Source organism: Crocodylus porosus, unplaced genomic scaffold (assembly GCF_001723895.1).
Source record: "Crocodylus porosus isolate Cpor-Errol unplaced genomic scaffold, CroPor_comp1, whole genome shotgun sequence".
NCBI lineage: Eukaryota > Metazoa > Chordata > Crocodylia > Crocodylidae > Crocodylus > Crocodylus porosus.
The window spans coordinates 4,799,491-4,811,532 of record NW_017728922.1 but is presented as its reverse complement, the minus strand read 5'-3'; the positions used below and the strand labels follow the sequence as shown (position 1 = coordinate 4,811,532).

The 12,042-nt window shown below is 41.0% G+C and overlaps 1 protein-coding gene across 2 annotated transcripts in view; it reads right to left on the bottom strand.

Annotated features, from left to right (window-relative positions):
- Nucleotides 1-8,073: 8,073 nt before the first annotated feature.
- Nucleotides 8,074-12,042, bottom strand: part of STK4 (serine/threonine kinase 4) — a 72,747-nt gene continuing 68,778 nt past the window's right edge. Inside the window, exon 11 of one of the 2 annotated variants that reach the window (XM_019539632.1) lies at nt 8,074-8,748. In XM_019539632.1, coding sequence (XP_019395177.1) covers nt 8,590-8,748 — 159 coding nt within the window. In that variant the 3' untranslated portion in view covers nt 8,074-8,589. The remainder of the gene's footprint in view (nt 8,749-12,042) is intronic. The other variant, XM_019539633.1, reaches the window with a different exon arrangement.

Here is a 12,042-nt window from a genome sequence, read left to right as displayed (position 1 = left end):
TCTGTGAATCTATGACCATTGTCCTTGAGGGGTAGCTTCTTCAATTAGGAAAGCCATGGAACTAAGAGGAAGAAGTAAGATGTCAAGCTGATGTTACAAGGTGTTATGTTACTACGAGTAATTGCATTAGGATTTCCCACTGGGCTTTCTAACGGCTGATATGCAGCCGCCCTGCAGCTGAAACCTGGGTGCTAGAATTCTGCAGAACATCTTTTGTTTGAATGACTCAAAAACAGGCAATTATAACCTGTGTTTGTGCTGCCATATTTGCTTCAGCCTGCTGCAGCAAGTGTCTGGACAGGCAGGGAATACCAGCCCTAGCTTCAAAAGAATCATTTATATGCGCTCCAGCAGCTACATCATCTTTAAATGGACACTGAACTGACAGGGCAGCCTCCTCCTGCTTTTGCTAACCCAGGCCCCCAGTCATTTTTTCACAAGCCTGATTCTATTTCCATTTGGTGCCCTGGGTAAATCAATTAAACACTTGATCAGGTTATTTCAACAAAAGCTGCTTTCCACACTGAGAAAATGGTTGATGAAACAAGGACTATTTAGCCTCTAGAGCTGATTAAGGGGTGACCTTATTAAGCTCCTTCTTGCAGCCAAGAATTATAAAACTAATTTTAAAGGGACTAAAGCAACCTAATTATTTTGGTGTTTTCCCTTACTTTTATAGGAGTATTTTCTTGCTCAGAAATTATGAGCTAGACCTCAGACACTCATGATTGTCTTAAAAGTATGAGATTTTTTAATGGGACTGTTTGCCTTTAGGTTGTGCTTGCATCATGTCATCAAGCTTTTCTCTGAAGCAATGGGTGTGAGCAACTCATGGAAAACCAATGCTTCACTAATGCTAAAGTCATCAAGGAAAAGAGATGTCCAGGGCCAATCTTAGGTGCTGCTCCTATGCCAGACCTAAGTTCCGGCAGTTGTTTGAAGTGGGATCCAAAGTGGCATGGCATCACTAGGATATTGGGAGACCTTCACCCCAAAGTACCTTCTCGCCTGGTGTTTAGAATATGCTGCTGTGTTAACCAGCAAGAAATGAACAGGCCTCACTCCTCAGAGGTGACAGACTTCAACCATAAGGTTGGAGGGATGGATCTGTCACCACTCAGGATCCACAGCTGAATCCTCACCTGAGGAGGGCATGGCAGTGCCTCTTCTACCCTGCAGCTAGAATACTGTCCAGAGAGGTAGAGCCACAGCTCAAATGCCTCTTTGGAGATGAAGCGGGTATTGGGCTGTGGCGGTGGGGCCCATTTCTCACTAGCTAGCTCAGTACTTCTTTTCTTGGCTTGCTGGCTTCTGTCTCAAGTGCTTAACTCTCAGCACCCATTATATCAGGGAGCTCAGACACCTGTTTGGAGTGTTACAACACATATGTCCCTCTGTGGATGTAGCTCCTCAGTTTTCTCCAAGAACCGGGCTTTGAATCAAACACCAGATCCCAAAGCATGCACTTATACTATGGAAGGGGAACTATATTGTCTGCTTTGCACAGTTGACGGCACACTGTGCATACTTGATTTGAGTTCTCTCATTTTTGGCAAGTCTTTCATTCAATAGCAGCATGAAGCAAACATTTAAATAGGGGAATGTGACTGTAAAACAGCAGGTGGTTGGGAAGAGCCAGAGGGGCAAGCAAAATGAATGCATATAAGGAGGCTCTCACAGCAAATCCTGGTATTTTTCTTGTGGATGGAAGGACCTCTATGCCATACTAGCATAAGGCTTTGCAGACCTAGGGAGCGCAAGATAAGAAATAGTCTTTTATGTTTTCATTTAGCTTGAGAGCACATAGCTTCTGGAAAAGCTGTCTCTCAAGCTTGCCCTGGTGGCTCCCTGAGGCTTTTGAAATCCATACATGTAGCAGTGGGGACTTTCCAGTCTTCCACTGCTGTGATACACAAACTGAATGAAACTGAAGAATTTCCTTTTGAGAAGTAGCAAAGCACCAGATTAGGCACCTAAACCCCTTCCAAAACATCATGTGGTGAGATTCTCAAAGAACCAGCTTGATTTTATTGTCCAGCACTTAATTTCCTGTTTTCCCAAGTATTTTTACATAATCTCATGTGCATATGTATAAAATTGTTCATCTCCAAAACTTGCTGATCTAGGTTTGGAGCCTAATAAAGATGAGCCATGTTATACCTTAAATGTTGGAGTTAGGCTGTATTGTATGAATTTACCTCCTTATCCATCTAGTGCCAAGGGAGTCCCTACATTGGTATGGACTTGGTCTATCCACTAGGAAAGTATTCGAATTAGAAACATTAAACCAATTTATTTTATTGGTTTACCAGTAAAACCAATTATCTAGAACACTTGATTTAGTAGTTTATTTTTTTAAATTAAGTTGCACCCTTAATTTGGTGTTGAACAGGTCCAAGAGACACAGGATTAAGTTAAGAGAATGAGCATAGGAAGAGCAGGTTTGGGTGACTGAAAAACCCCCAAAACAGAGCAGCGTCTACCCTATAGAGAAGCACAATGCCAATAGTAAGACTGCTGAGGGATACTGTATAATCCAATCTATATTCAACCAAATCTTGGGGTACCTCAAGGTGTTTATTCAAACTAAGTTAAAGGAAAAGGTTGGCCATATTATTTCGCTTTGAGGAGCAGTATTTAAATGGCTGTGCTGTTTACAGACTATTCACAGAAGTTTAGGGCTAGGAGGGACCTTGTGAGATCATTGGTTCCAGCCCCCCGGTCAAATAACTCCAGCAAGGTGTGCTGTGAATCCAGTCTCCTTCTGGGCTAGTAACAGGCATTACACATAAAACAATTTAAGTGATCAAAAACTGGTGTAAACCTGTAACAGAACAATGTTCAGTACACATAAACCAGTTTGACAGAGTGAAACTGGTTTGAGATAAACCTGGTTAAATGTAGTATCAGACTTAACTGATTTGAGTCAAACCAGTTAATGCAATGTCTGTCCCAGACCCCTTCCTGATTTAACTTAAATCAGGCTCCCTCAGCATCCTGGCATGCTCTCAGGACTGGGCAAGGTTCTCCACTCTACAGCAGGGCTCGCTCCACCCCTCTGCTCCCTGGCTGGAGCTTGGCAGAGACTGCCTGGCTTCAGCTTCCCCCTGCTCCCCCCATCCCTGCTAACCAGGGATCTCCCGTCCCTTCTGCCTTACACAGGCACTTCTCAGCATTAGCTAGCAGACCACATGCTGGCTATGGTCTGTGCTGTGGTAGACAGGACAAAGGCAGAATCAGCAGGTGGCTAGTAATATGACCCTGTTGTTTTCTTAACAGGGTGATAAATACTGAGGTAGGGATGATAAACGCTGTTATCTATTTCCTGCTGGGCAATTAGAAGTGGAGGGGATGGACCCCTCCCTAATCAGAGCCATGCCCCCTCAGCTCAGCACTGTGGAAGGGAAGGGAAGGGAAGAGAAGAGAGGGCTGCTTGAGCACCCCCTGGCTTCTAGCCTAAGCCACTGCAGGAATGTGCCTGCATTTCTGGGATGTCTGTGCAGTTAAAAACTGATTCAGCCTAGCCAGGTTAGACTAATCTGCAAAGATTGAATAAATTCAGGCTCAGGATTTTTGAATGTCTGTCCGTAGCCTTGAAGATCTCCAGGGTAGGTGCCTGTACCACCCCTGCTGGGCGTGTAAACTGTTCTTGCAGTTTGCCTGCTTGTCAGTGGGTCAGGACATCCTGCACTTCAGTGATCCACTCATTAAAAGAAGGGATGTTTAGCATTGCACTGATCTGCTGTACTGGCCAAGTAAGTAGCCAGCAATCAATGCTGCAAGAAATGAGAACTCCTGATTTCTCAAGCCCCAGGACAGCACTTACCTGATAAGCAGTGCTAGGATCAAGTGCACTGGGCAGGGTACACTGGACTCCAATTATGGTAATATTTTAAATGAGGTTTGGCTGCCTACATGGGCTTTCACAAATTAAAGGATTATTAAGTCACTCAGGGGTTGGAAGTGGCTGACTTGCATTCTGGGAGGGACTAATATTTTCCCTTCTCTCCTGGCACACATGACAGACATAGCCAGTATCAAGACAATTCTCACATAAACACTTCAGATGCTGGCTCTTGGGTCTGACTGACCCTTTGTGCTTACAGGCAAGAGCAAAAGGGATTACATGAGAAGAGAAGTCAGGTGAAGGGATAGCTCAGAATAAGTACAGGCCAAAGCCATTTCTGTTTATGATGGCAGGCAGGTATCCTGAATCAGTATGTTCTAGTCAGGATTCTGAGCTCCCAATTAAGTATCTGAAACGATAAAAACCTTGCTAGAGGTTGGAAGAGTTGAAGGTTTTCTTTTTATGACAGTGCTGACAGTTCTGGGTTTATACTCAATGAGTCATTTATAGCAGCCAGAGTCGCTAAATGACAGACTATGTATCGGAAGGGGAGAGAAGGTCCTTCCACCAATGTCTTACCTATGCCTATACCTATACCTACCCATGTCCCAGACAAACTGTAGGGACAAATTCTAGCCTGCTACAGGGTAGCAAGTCTGAAACTACATGAACAGAAACTTTCTTAATTGAACATTGAACTGTGTGCTGGGGAAAGCACCCTAGGGAAGAAGCTCTTTATGGAATAGGTACAGCAGGCAGCTGTTGTAGGATACAATATTGTCCTACACCCAAAAAACCCTGCAGTGTGAAGGAGAAGCCCCATCTCGGTTCTCTTAACCTGTGTCCTGGTCTTAAAAACAGTCTACACTTGTACTAGTAACAAAAATGTCTAGTAGCACCTGAGCTGAACTCCCAAGTAGTAGGCACTGGCCAGTCAGCTAATCTTTCATTTAATAACCAACTACTGAATTGGAATACAATGGAAACCAATGCCCTGGTTCTTAAACTTTTTGGATCGATGCATCAGTGTCAACCAAAATTTTCTGCAGGAGCCAGCCAGGCACCTCTCTCAAACATGGCGCTGGAAAGGAGGGAGAGTGATCTGCACATGCATTTGTGAACCACTTACCAAAGCCTTGTGGACCCAAGAGTAGACTTAGAATGACTGCTGTAGATGGAAGGTTCATTTTGTTACTACTTCTTGATCTATCTAAAAAGAGAATGTGTCCTAAAAGAAGTTCCAGATGCTACATCAAGCTAGAAATTCTGTATTGGAACCGTTTTAATTCTGTATACATAGTTCAGCACTAAGACCTTCATTCAGCACAGTTTATTTGTCATGTTGAACAAATAAGGCAAGATATTTGAGAGAAATGAAAACAATCTCCTGTATTAAACTTGGAGACAATGCCATAAAAGTTGCTATTTCATACATATACAAACTAATGACCCAATACTATTATATACAAATAGCCAGATCTTACAAAATAGCACTTCAAGTCAGCACTTTATGCCAGTGTCACTAATTTCTTTGTTACAAAAAAAGTTAAAGCTACAAACTTCACATTATTTAGTCTCACAGAACTGACATCGGCGTCTTTTCAGGCCGTAAGAAGTGAAGATAACAATTTGTCCAGAACACTTCTCAGCAATGCATATGGACCCATAAAGCATGTCAATGCAATTTCACAATTAAACAAGCATATTGCTTAACCTTGTTTGCCTGACTACCCTTGCCTTAGGATACAAGCCTTAGTCTTACCATTTGAAGCAGCACAAGGAGCAAGTGGAATATGCTTCTGCACATTACTGCAAAGAAGCCAAAAAAGGAACAATTTTCTCTACTTGATTAGAAGTTAACTGGAGGAGGGTACGGAGAACAATATCCATTCCCTATATTTTGGAGAACTCCATAAAGCAGCAAAAGTCTGAACTCTTATAGTCATTTGGGAACAGGTTAAGGAAATTGTTAATTAGACCATTTCATTCTTTCATATATTTGGATTCTTCTGCTAGTGGGTTTTTTTTTTGTTTGGTTGGTTTTGTGTGCGGTTTTTTTTTTTTTTTAAATAGAAAGCTATTTCAGTGAAGCCTACTGATTGTAAGCATCTGTGAACTAACATATTGCTTTGGGCAATCTCAAATTATGTTCTTGGAGCGAACAGCAAAACATGACCACCAGATCACCATTTGCTGTTTTGTTTAGAATTGGGGTTTCCTAATGTCTTCCAGTCATCAGAAAGTTTTGTCAAGTGACAATTCATTCCCTCCAGAGTCCAGTCTTTACAACACGTAGGCAATGCAATTAGCTTGCCATGCATGGCTCACCTAGCACGCACGCGCACACACACAGAGGCAAAATGCATATATACCACAAATAATTAAACCAAGATCTAATATTTCAAATAAAAGAATTCCATCTTTCTTGTTTCTGGAAGTTCCACTGAAGCAAGTGAACATAATGAACATTAATAAGAATCTTTTGTAAATATTTTTTGAGCAATAAAAACACACGGCATGAATTTTTAATGTGTGCTGCAGATGGCATCTGTGCCCTGTGCAACTATGCTGTATTGTCAATATACAAGTTTACTAGCCTTCATGGTTCACTTCATTGCCAGATTTTTATTACTAAGGGATTTAGTCATCTAACAAAGGCAAGGTTTAAATTATTCAGCTTCTGCTGGGGAAGTAAGATTGGACTCATTTTAATGTACTGGTTGCTTTCAAGATCTTCATCCTGTACTTTTCCCAATACTGGAGACTGTCAGAATTCAAGCACCCAACAGCTGGGCAGAGTGGGTATCCCTGGAACGCAATATCTCATTGTCCTTAACCACACTGCTCACCAACTCCTTTTCCTTTCATACGTCTGCTTGAGGAGTTAGATGAGTTTTAGGAGATGGCTACTTTAGCTCTGCACATTCACAACTGAGGAATAAATTGAAGGTGATGAGAGCTAAACAATGGCTCAGCTCCTTTTAAATCAATAGGATATAAGTTTACTGTAACCTAGGCATTACCTCCCAAGAAACAGGGTCTAAAGCTATGCTTCCAAATAGGTGTGAAGGCACGCCTCTCTTTACTAACAGCATTTGATTTCAGGAACCATTGCTATTCAGTTTGATTATCTTATGTCGTACCAAGATCTGTTTCACAAGGATGATGTGGAAACTGATCTTTCTATCAGAGGAAAATGAAAGTAAATTAATGCAAGTTCTTGATCTGTCCCATATGTAAGAGACTCCTAAAAAAGCAAATCCTAATATGAGAACTGACATTAGCGGTGTTCTCTAGCTACAGAGTACAGCACCCCCTCTCATACGGCTGCATCTGTAACTGGTAACTCTTGTACTGATTTTTCTGGTTAGCTTTCCCTCACAGCAGTGAAAGTTTACTGAACCATTCCAAGGTGACTCAGCTCGCTTTGATTGTACGTCCACTTTCTGCTCATTTTCCACAAGTCTTCAAAAATATGAAAAAAGGTAGACTGTACAGTTATCCCAGAGAGAGAGATTTTAAGGGTGTCCTGAAAAGCTAGAAGAGACTGAATTTAGCAACAGCAACACAGGCTAAGTTGTACCTTCAGTCAATTGACTCCTATGAGCAAGGTTTGCCACCTCAAAAGAAAAAAAATTATTGAATCTTTTTGGGTAAAAAATATTTATTTTTAGCTTCACCTTCCTAAAGGGTTAAGTGCATCAAAAAGGCTAAGTACTCTGAAGGTACATTTTTATCCAAACATCCAAATTTACATCTAACTTCTAAAGCCTGTAAGAAATCTCCACAATTTACAGTGGCGTATTTTTTTAAAACCTCTAACAAATGGAGCAGAAAGTACTTAATTTCCTGAGAGAGATTTCACAGAATAATTTCAGCATCCTAATGCTGCATCTTGCATGCATGGCAATGCTAGGTGGATCTCTCTGAAGGACATTTCCAAACAGGCATCTGCTTTGTGTTCTGTGTTGCAATTCCACTTTGGTTTTGGTTTTGTCTTAAGGTTAATGTGGCTTTTAAACTGCAGAATATAATTTCTAATAGAGGCACAACATGCTTAATCTACCAGTATTAATTCATACAGTACACATGAAGGACAAGACAGAGGTTTTGAAAAACGCTTTTAAAAGCACATAACGTAAGGCATGGGGCTTATTACAGGCTTTTTAAAATGTGAGATTTATGTTCCTTTCTAAAGGCTGGAACTGTTTTTGTACGTCTTTGTCTAACACTTTTCAGCAACCTCATTTGTTTGCTCTCACTTTCCATAGTACCTTAACAGTAGAAAGACACAGTTAAACTGTTTGAAACTGAGCCTGTATAATAACATCAACAACAATAAAAATGCAGCAGTTAAAACACCACAGTACATAGTAACTTGAAAAGAAGAAACTGGACTACTGAAAGTTACTTCAAGAAGAAAAGGAGCCAACTTTCATTAGTCTATTTCTAGCTGTTCCTCAGATTTCAAAAAAAAAAAAAAATCCATCTAAAAGCAGTAACAGAACTCCTCTGAAATAATACACCTCTTATTTTAAATATGTCTAACATTAACACATACCATTATCCATCCATCAGGACTTCCCACTTAATGGCATTCCTGAGTTCACAAAAGTGCTATGGAAAAAAAAAATAAGTAGGCAGTACTGCCCTCTATCTTGCTAATCAATCTGTTTAGTAGTCATAAAAAGCAAGGAGCTGATTGTTTCAGAGGATGGAGGTTGATTCTACCAGCAGTTCTTTCAGAAGTTCTGTTGCCGACGCTTCTTCGCTTCAATGGCATCGAGGATTGGCTGTCGTTTCGACTGGTACTTCTGGCGGATCTCTTCAATTTCCTGCTCCATCATGGGATCAAGGGCTGAGAGTCTCCTCTGCAGCTCCTCTACGCTCCAACTCTTTAACTAGCAGAAAGAAAAACAGAATATAACCCAACCTCAGAGTCTGAACAAAAATGATCCGCACTTCTGCAGAGACTGTGTTCTTCTTGCTCTTGCATTATAAATATTAAAACAGCATCCTAACGGTAGAGAGCAAAACTGTTCTGAACTCCAAAAGCAGCAGAGGGGAATAACTGAGAAACAAGATGACAAATAACTTCTGCTCCAAGCTCCTAGAACCCGAATCCTGGTTGCAGTAAAAATTGGTTTATTGTCTCTTTCAGCTAACTCTTACAGTGAAACGTGTGCCAGTCTCTTTCAGCTAACTCTTACAGTGAAACGTGTGCCAGACAGGCCATAAGCACAGCACACAGTATCTACTTAAACTTCACGGTTTTTAAGAACTATCAGGCATTTCCCATTCTGAGGGTTTTCAAAGAAGTTTTCAAATACTGTCATTTCAAAATGAATTAAAAAGCTTTCCTTTACTGGTTTTCCTTCCTTTTCCTAATAGCCCTTAATTTCACTGAGTAAAGGGACAGAGGAAGGGAAAGAAAAAAGAAACTGAGAAAGAGACTAGTTTTAGCTTGTTAAACTCCAGAAAGTTAAAAAGATAGAGGGTACCTAGACATTTGTGTAGACTTCTATACTTAGGTTCTTTTCTATTTCTGAAAGGCCAAAATGCTGGTTACAACTCACATGCTCATACTTGCATCCAAAAAACCCCACACCATTTGTACATTATTCTGTACCAGCTACCTCGGGAGCATCCAGAGGACAAGCAGCAGTGGCACATAGTTGTGCCGCTGCTACTAGTTCCCAGGGAATGCTGGTGCACACATGCTCTGGTGCATGGCAAGTTGCCCTGGGTAGGGTAGAGGAGGCTGAGGCCAGCACCTGGAAGTTTTACCTGGGGTCTTGGGGGTCTCCAGCAGAGGTGAAGCAGTGTGTGGAGTCTGACCAGCAGCTGAAGCATGGCTCTGGCCAGCTAGGCTCTGGTTTTGAGCCATGCATGCTGCTACCATGTGCACTGCCCTGCTCTTTTCAGATGTTTTTTTTTTAATATCAGGATCTCCCGGTATCAAAAAACCCGCTGCGCTGCAAATCAGAAGTGTGGTGAGTGTCTGCATGTGTGACGCATGCAGTTTACGTTGCTGCAGCTGAGACTAGTGCCCCAAACCGCATGTGCACACTGATCTGGATGTGCCCCCAGAGGTTTTTGGGTTTTGTTTCAGTCAATCCACAACTTGTCTGCAAATTGTGTTTTCTCAGCTCCCACGAGGTTAGCATTGTAATGAGGACAGATTCTTCCATTTAAAAATTTTAAGATTTATGCACTGCAAATTTTCATAAATTATACACATTACACATGTTGTTTATTGAACAAGACATTTTCCCAATTTTTTTCAGCCTACAAATTGCTCACAAGGTATTTGCTGCAGCCATTGCTTCAGTTTGCCATTTGCATGCAGTGGATGGTCAGCAAGCCACAGTACCTTTTCTTTTCCCTGAACAAATGATTCCCAACACTCAAAACAGCTCTTGAAAATAGCCACACCTGTTAAGGGATGCAAACACTTCTACAACTATTTGCACATCATCTCCAATACTCTCTGCAAAACACTGCAACAGCAAATCAAATAAAGATCAAGTAAAAACTTGGATCTCTGCAACATGCAAGACAAAGCAATTAGCCACTCTGAAGTGAAAACTTCATAATTTCTACAAAAAAGAAGCAAAAACCAAAAGCCCAGAGACCTGGAGAATTGCAACCCTTCTCCATCCAGCCAGACCATTGTTTAAGCTGCATTTGCATACCTGAAAAACAGGCTCCACACTACAGAACTCTCTCAACCAGGAGATACATCCCATCTGCCTCTCTCTTCTATAACAGAAAACACCTTACCAAGAAGGAGGAAAAAAAATCAACACCCAGCTTACCATCACACAACTTGGAGGTAAACAGACTGCTTGAACATTTATTTGAGCCTAACTTGCATAAAAGGAACTTTTCCACCCAAGAGAAACTAGGGCATCTTTTTTACTCTCCTGTGCATTATGAATTTTCATTTCTACTTGGGATAAATGTTACAATTTGTGCTTTCTTCTTGGCTGAGGAAAGGCACGTGAGCCCGAATGCTTGCATACGTAGGAATTTTTTTTGCAACGATTTTGTTAGTCTAAAAATATCACCTCTGCCAAAAGTTAAACATATTTTTTGCCTGTAGACCAACATGGCTAAAACCTGTAGCCCTGCAAACACTTTGTATTTCTAGTGTGAAAGGATGGCTTGATTTTGAGTGTTAAATAATGCCATTAGAACATTAGTTAACAGCAGTCGAGATGAATGTAAATGCCACTCCTGACAATGGTTTATTATCAATTACACAGCTACCACAGTCCCCCTTCAAGTCCATTTAGGAACTAAAAACCTTACAGCCAAATACAAATATTTCCTCCAGTCAGTATAAGGAAATGACTGAACTGTAGGTGATTGCTATGGTCCTTCAGTTCCTATAATGTTCTAAAATATTAAGAGCAATCTTAATTTCCTGATTAGTTCAAGTGCTTAAATTAAACAAACTGGAAGAGAGCAAATTCAGATTGGACATCAGGAAAAAATTTACAGTGAGGGTTGCCAAAATATGGACTACGCTTCCAAGGGAGGTGATGCTGTTCCCTTCCTTGGAGGTACAGGCATACCTCGGAGATATTGCGGGTTCGGTTCCAGATCACCGCAATAAAGCGAATATCGCAATAAAGTGAGTCACACGAATTTTTTGGTTTCCCAGTGCATATAAAAGTTATGTTTACACTATACTATAGTCTATTAAGAGTGCAATAGCATTATGTCTAAAAAGCAATGTACATACCTAATTAAAAAAATACTTTATTGCTAAAAAATGCTAACCATCATCTGAGCCTTCAGCGAGTCATAATCTTTTTGCTGGTGGAGGCTCTTGCCTAGATGTTGATGGCTGCTGACTTTCCAGAAGGTTTTCAGTTTACTTTGCCCAGATTCATCAGAGGAATCACTATCTATGGCAGCTATAGCTTTACAAAATGTATTTCTTAAATAATAAGACTTGAAAGTCGAAATTACTCCTTGATCCATGGGCTGCAGAATGGATGTTGTGTTAGCAGGCACGAAAACAACATTAATCTCGTTGTACACCTCCATCAGAGCTCTTAGGTGACCAGGTGCATTGTCAATGAGCAGTAATATTTTGAAAGGAATCTTTTTTTCTGAGCAGTAGGTCTCAACAGTGGGCTTAAAATATTCAGTAAACCATGTTGTAAACAGATGTGCTGTCATCC